At 46.7% G+C, this 6,855-nt stretch overlaps 1 protein-coding gene across 1 annotated transcript; it reads left to right on the top strand.

The window, feature by feature from the left end:
- Positions 1–229: 229 nt before the first annotated feature.
- LOC108216946 (uncharacterized) lies at positions 230–1,004 on the top strand. The gene is made up of 2 exons (XM_017389805.1): positions 230–554; positions 802–1,004. Exons 1-2 carry the CDS (start codon positions 230–232, stop codon positions 1,002–1,004), a joined length of 528 nt encoding a protein of 175 aa, XP_017245294.1.
- The last annotated feature ends 5,851 nt before the right edge of the window (positions 1,005–6,855 follow it).

The following is a 6,855-nucleotide window of genomic DNA, read 5'->3' as shown; positions in this document are numbered from 1 at the left end:
TATACTACTTGTGATCACGTACGCTTGCGTGATTTTGTGCGAACAGTACCTTAAGTGTGTCCAAGGGTTGTTAGACCAGTTCTAGGAGGTACAGGTGAACAAGGTACCTAGGAAATTCAGTGGAGACGCTGGCGCATTGGCAAAGTTAGGATCTCAGAAGGACGCGGCCTTATTGGGAGTGATTCGCTTGGAAATTCAGGAAATACCTAGCATTCCCGAGTTGGATGTAATGGAGTTGAATGTAATGGAGATGGAAGACAGGTCCCGAGTTTTCATCAAGGAAGGAAAACTGCCTAAGGATAAAGCCGAGGCCCGAAGACTAAGATATAAAGCGGCCAGGTACGTGGAGTATGATGGGCAGCTATATAAGAGAGGTTTTAATCGGCCACTACTGAAGTGTATAGATGGAGATGAGTGTACCTACGTGATGAGAGAGGTCCATGAGGGCATCTGCGAAAATTATTCAGGGGGTAACTCTTTAGCAGTGAAGATTCTAAGACAGGGGTACTACTGGCCAACCTTGAGAAGCGATGCTTTTGACTTTGCCAGGGCATGTGAAAAGTGCCAACGATTTGCCAACTTCACCCATAACCCAGCCACGTCCTTAACCACCACGACGAGCCCTTTACCTTTTGCTATGTGAGGAATAGACTTGATCGGGGAACTCCCTAAAGCTATGGGAGGTGTGAAGTATGCAGTCGTAGCCGTGGATTACTTCAACAAATGGGCGGAGGCCGCACCCTTAGCCACCATCACAACCAAAAAGATAAAAGATTTTGTTTTTAACTCTATTGTTTGCAGGTTTGAAAATTCCTTACAAGCTGATCTCGGACAACGGAAAGAAATTCGATAGCAAGGAGCTGAGGGGGCTTTGTGTTGACCTTGGCATCAAGAAGGATTTCACAGCGGTGTGCCACCCTCAGAGCAACGGACAGATAGAGGCGGTGAACAAAATAATCAAGCATACCCTGAAGACGAAGCTGGAGGATAGCAAAGGAAACTGACCAGAGGAACTCCCAATGTACTATGGTCTTACAACACGACTCCTAGGGCTACGACTGGGGAGTCACCGTTAATGTTAGCTTATGGATGCGAGGCCATGGTCCCAATAGAGGTTGGAGCTGGATCATTCAGGAGAGATTACTTTGACAAGCTTGACAACGATGCCAATCAGAGACTTTACTTGGATATGATCGAGGAAATCAGAGCTACGTCACAAATACGCCTAGCTGCCTATCAGCAGAGGACAACAAGGTATTACAACAGCAAGGTGAAGGCTCATCCATTCCAGGTTGGGGATCTTGTTCTGAGGAAGGTTGTGCTCAACAGCAAGAACCCTCTACATGGGGTCTTCGGTGCTAATTGGGAAGGCCCTTAAAGGGTAACAGTCATACTATGGAAGGGAACCTACAGGTTGGAAGATCTAGATGGAAAGCCTGTTCCACGTCCTTGGAACGCGGAACATCTGAAGAAATACTATCAGTAGCCAAAGGCTGCATAGACTAGCAATGACGTAAACATCATCCTTAGTCTAGGGGAGTAGCACACATATGCTCTCTCCTAGCTAAGGTTCTTGCTAGTCCTTATATGTCCCCTTGGAGTTAACAGATCCTTGGGACGGGTGCGGTTTCGCACTCGAGCGCATTATTTTCAAAGTATATAGTTATGGGCCAGAGGCCATGATTATGTTTTAACCGTGATTAATAAAGGCCTAGAGCCACTCTATTTCCCACACAAAGATGTGTTAAACATTTTCCTGAAGCGCGATACTAAAATAGCCTGAAGGCCGCCCCCCAGAATGAGAAGAAGGTTTAAAAGTGTTTATACATGCCTTAAAATTTAATCCAAAATGATACTCTGTCAAGGAGGCCGCGCCCTTACAGCACAAATAATTCCAAGCCTACGAGGATAAGTCGTGCCAAAGTAAAGGGCGCCCCCCTCGAGATGTGGTGCCCATAGCGGTCATAAATGAAGCATATATAAGCTAGGCATAATAAATCCATGATGACAATATGTAATGGAGCATGCCAGTTGGAAATTAAAAGGAAGGGAAAGGCCTATGCTAGCCGATGGCGCGCCCCCTGTTTATACTAAGCATATGATACAGCAAAACAAATGAAGGCAATAACACAAATATCTAAGCATTATATGAAAGGTCAGAATGAAGGCCAGGAAAGGTCGCGTACTCCCCTTTCAACCAAGTAAGACAGATGCGGTATGACCGCGAGTAAGAGCGCATCCTCGACTTGCCTTGTGCTTATAGCAAAACATGAATGCCAATAACGAAGAATCATATAACAGAAATGAGATAGTAGATTAACACCGTAAAAATGTGCAAAGAAAGTTGGGCGCGCCTATGGCGCAATCATTCAAAATAATAGTTAAGTTAAAAACAACTTGCGAGGCATCAAAAGATGGCCCGCTCCTCATTTAGTGTCTAGGTTTGAAATCAACAAACGGAAGGATTAAGAGGGCTGGGTGTTGGACGCGTCCTCAGGAACATTTCCCTAAGGGCGCGCCTGTTCATCAGCGGCTTGGCTGGTAGAGGCTTCTTTTGCCAAGATTCCTTCGAGCTCAGACTTTTTAAGAGTAATAAGCTCGGGCTTCTCCACCTTGAAATCCTCAACAAACTTGGTCGTTCCAGAGCCAAAGTGAGAGGCCCAATCAAACTCAGGCGCGCCCGCCAGAAAGGTAGCAACATAGTTGTTAACCCCGTCGTCGAAGGCCGCACCCTCGATCTCTTCTTTCTCGGTAGCTGTGAGGGTAGCATGATTCTCCTTGAGTTGAACATTTGCAGCATTCAAGTCCTAATGGGCCTTCTTTAGCTCTTCAATTTGCTGTTCAAGAGGCTGAAGGCGCGACTTCTCCTCAGCTAGAAGTTTTTGACAGCTCTTCTACCCATCCAAAGCTTTCTTCAGCTCCGCTCTTTGTGACTTGTAATCCTCTTTTAATTTGGAGAGGGTCTCTTCTGTTTTCTTCGTGGAGGCCGCGTCCTCCAGCCGGCGCTCCTCCCTATCATGTAGATGAACCAGTAGTTCAGACGTTCCCTTTAAGATAAAGGAGTCTTTATCCTCCTCGGTCTTTCCTCTCCATTGAGACAGCTCCTCTTCCGTGATGTTGGTGTCACCAATGTCAGCGAAGAGACGAGCCACCTGATTTAAGGAGGGCGCGTCCCTCTTCTTGATTTTCAGGGCATTAGGAACAGTTCTGGTAAGAGCAGAGGTCGCGGCCTTCTCTTGAACAAATTTAGAGCTCGAGGGCGCGCCCTGAGTTGTCTGCTGAAGAGTTGGCTTCTTCTGGGTGAGGAAACTGGGACGAGTCATTTCTGCAAAGCAAGACAAAATCAAGAAGAGAGTTAGAACTCAAGTCAGACGGTTGCAATGCCGCGCCCTCATATCAAAGGGCGCGCCATTACGCTAAGAGAATGAATAAAGCAAGTAAAGTTGAAGCATAGCCAAGGCAACAATGATGAGTGAAAATAAACAACAAAGACAAGCATGTAAGGGCGCGCCCACATTGGAGGGCGCGCCGTGATATATACCATCTGCATGGTTACTGTCTGAGTCACTTGATTCCTGACTCTTTCTTTTGGCTCCCTTGCTTTTCTCTCCAATGGCGCGGCCGTCCACAAACTTTTTCCAAGGGACTTTGGTTCCCACCTCTTTGGGAAGGAGTTTAACTTTGATCAAGTTTTCCTCCGTTACCACTGAGGGTATATTTCTTTATAGAGCCGGAAGATCAAATACCTTATTTACACGGGCGGTTTCCTCCTCGGTAAGGATGATCTTCTTGTGATAAACTAAAAGTAAGGAAAGAAGAAAACCATAAGGAACCAAAGGTGTCGAGGGCGCGCCCTTAATGAAAGTAAGGCGCGCCCGTTGTGAAAGATGTTGTGATAACATACCTTGGGAAGGATTGAATTGTGTTGTAACTCGAAGGGTGTTGTACACGTAAAAGAAGGTCTCCTTCTACTTCTTTACGTGGGTGTTTCTCCCCTCAGAGAGACCCTTCTTGTGCTCGTATTGAACGACTAGATAGAAATATCCGGGTTGGCTCTGAGCAAGTCTGAAGAAATAACTGACCTCCCGCATGGAGGGCGCGCCTAATCCCACCTTGTCAAACAAGATGTACAATCCAGCTGCTAGCATGTATGAGTTAGGAGAAAGCTGGATGGGCGTGTCCTCAAATCAGTCGCACAAGTCGATGTAGTACTTTGGCAAGGGCGCGGTCACACCTAGGGGCACATGCCTAAGGGTTGTCACCATGCGAGGAATCCGGATGTTATCCTTGTCAAAGCGGTGAGGACGCATTCCTTCCTTGGGAATGACTTATTTGCCCTCCATATGATAATAATCTCTAATCCACTCTAGCTCGTCCCAAGAAATGTACGAGTCTTGATCAACGCAGGATAATCTGTCGGCCTTCTTCTTTATATTCTCGACCCTCCTTGGGGACAGTTCATCTTCTGGAAATCTGCTCCAGTCAAGGTCTTCTTCCCATGGCTCTATCTTGGGATGCTCATACCTTTCTGGAGAGCTTTCTGGTGAGGAGATGTTGAGGTAGTCAAATCCCCCTTCGGGAGCGCCCTCACTTTGAGATGAGTCTTCTGGATCAGAATTGTGAGGAGGTTCGGTTGGAGAGTCTGGGGAGTCCTCAATGACGATATGCTTCCCCTTGTTAGGTTTCGAGGGCGCGGCCCGAGTGTCTCCAAACCAAGACTCCAGCTCGGAGTCATAATCATCTGGGCGCGCCTAGGGCTTGGCGGCCATAGAGGGTTGAGGAGGATAATGGCCGCGAGGTGGTGAAGATGAGGAGTCCATATCTGAGCAAAAAGTTCCCTCAGCTAGTTGCTTGTTGATTTTGTCTAAGAGTTCTTGAGGAACTCTTTGTCGGCCGCGCGGTGGAGAGGGAGGAAGTAACTCGGGAGGTGAGACGGAAATCCCTAGTCTACCCAGAAAATCTTTGAATGGATGAAAGGGGGAAGACGCGCCCTCGTCCGCCAGCTGAAAAGGAAAAAATGAATGGCTGTGAGGGCGGGTCCTTGAAAACAAATGAGTAAGAAGGAGATCGAAACAGTAGTAATCAACGAAAAAAAGATGGGAGGAAGTGTAAGGCCGCGCCCAAAAGGGAAGGCGGCGCCCATATTTCGTTTTATGGACCGTGAATAAGAGTAGTGGTGACTTAACGTGCGAAGGCATGCTTGATTGTCTTAAAGGCGCGCCTAATACCAAAGGCGCGACTTCAATCACGTGAGCTCAGGATGGACAAACAAAATTTCAAAATAATGGATCTAAACGTATGCATTAAAGCGATACACACACAGATATATACATATAAAATGGCAAGTACACCAAGAACAAACTGGAAACTGAAAAGTCACAATGGTGGATCTAACAAAAAACTCAGCAAAATGAGATGAAATGGCAATGAAAATGTACCTTAAGAGTCGGAGAATCGATTTAATGGAGTGAAATTGCAAGAAAGTCGCCGGGAATGGATAGGTTCATCGGAGATGATTCTGGGTCGCTGCTGGGATGCTGTGAAGGAAGAGAAGGATGGAAAATGTAAAGTGAGGGAAGAGGCCGATAGTTATAGTGGAGGCGGAAAGGGGTGACAGCTGTCCGTCAATTAAATTCAAAATTAAATCATTTTGGAATATAATGGTTGGATTGTTACATATTCTGGAGTCAACATGTTGCATGATAGGCGCACCCTTAGTCACGGGCGCGACCATCAGGGTGAGCTTCCCTTTAGTAAAGATTCCTTGAACATTTTTAATGAACAAAGAATCTGGGAAGTAATTGTTATGGCTAAATTCGGCCATATAATTTGGACAAGGGGCGCGCCCTTCTCGGTGTGATCCCGAGGGCGCAGCCTTATGAGGTGGAGGTGTCTTGACTTCAAACATTTGGTGAAACAGGAGAATGAAGACCTAGGGCGCGCCCTCAGGGGTCGCGCCCACATGTAATATGCCAGGTGAGGGAATGAGTGAGTCTCAATGACGACCCTTCCGAGGGATATGAAGACCTACCCTTCCGAGGGACATGAAGACTAGTTACCAGGCTCATCTGATAGTTCCCGGGCTCATGCGGGCATGATCTACAATCCTTAATCCTTCTATTTGCCGAGTTAACCCTCGTGTGGAGGCTTGAGGTGATCATGGCTCTTGAAGGCCCTCAGGGGTAACATGAAGGCCGATCATATGTCTGAATCCTGTATTCTTGTGAGTTAGCCCTCATTGGGGGATTGAGACGATCGTGTAACTTGGCTCCTTAATTGTCTTACCCCTTAGTGAGAACCTTCATTATGGGGTAAGGACGCGTTCCTACACCTCAAGGAATTGGTCATGGCTCTACCAGACGTCTCCTTCATGCTACGAAACGTAGCGGTTAGTGTTATCTCTCATAGTGGAGATAGTGCCGTATCCGTGATGTACTTGGACTCAAGGCTCAAGGCTCAAGGCTTAATTGTAACTGGAGTAGAACTCTAAGTGATAAGTCACCGGCTTAAGGTTGGTCTTATCCCCAAGAGGCCTAGTCGTGATCAAACTAGGAGTCTTGGTTCAATAGAACTACATACGGCTTGATCCCCTATATAAAGGGGTACGTAGGCAGATCAAGGGGATATATCGAGAGTTGTGAGAACGAGAGCAGAAGTATATTCCCTTGATCTCAGCCACCCTCAAACACCTAAAACCACCATCCTACGGCGGGTTTCCGTCATATCATCACCACGCTACACCGTAATTCCGGCGACGAACCTCACGTTTGTTGATTCACCAAATTCCTATATCATCAAATTATAATCACAATAAGGTACAACTGAAGCCACAGAGAATCGATATATTTGATGTTT

Source organism: Daucus carota, chromosome 4 (assembly GCF_001625215.2).
Source record: "Daucus carota subsp. sativus chromosome 4, DH1 v3.0, whole genome shotgun sequence".
NCBI classification, from domain to species: domain Eukaryota; kingdom Viridiplantae; phylum Streptophyta; class Magnoliopsida; order Apiales; family Apiaceae; genus Daucus; species Daucus carota.
This window is presented reverse-complemented; position numbering and strand designations above follow the sequence as displayed.

Excerpts from the sequence above, each read along its gene's own strand:
- LOC108216946 (XM_017389805.1), top strand. The coding sequence starts at position 230 with ATGGAGTTGAATGTAATGGAGATGGAAGACAGGTCCCGAGTTTTCATC. Across the intron at positions 555-801 it reads TTTTGACTTTGCCAGGGCAT|GTTTGAAAATTCCTTACAAG; the intron begins GTGAAAAGTGCC and ends TATTGTTTGCAG.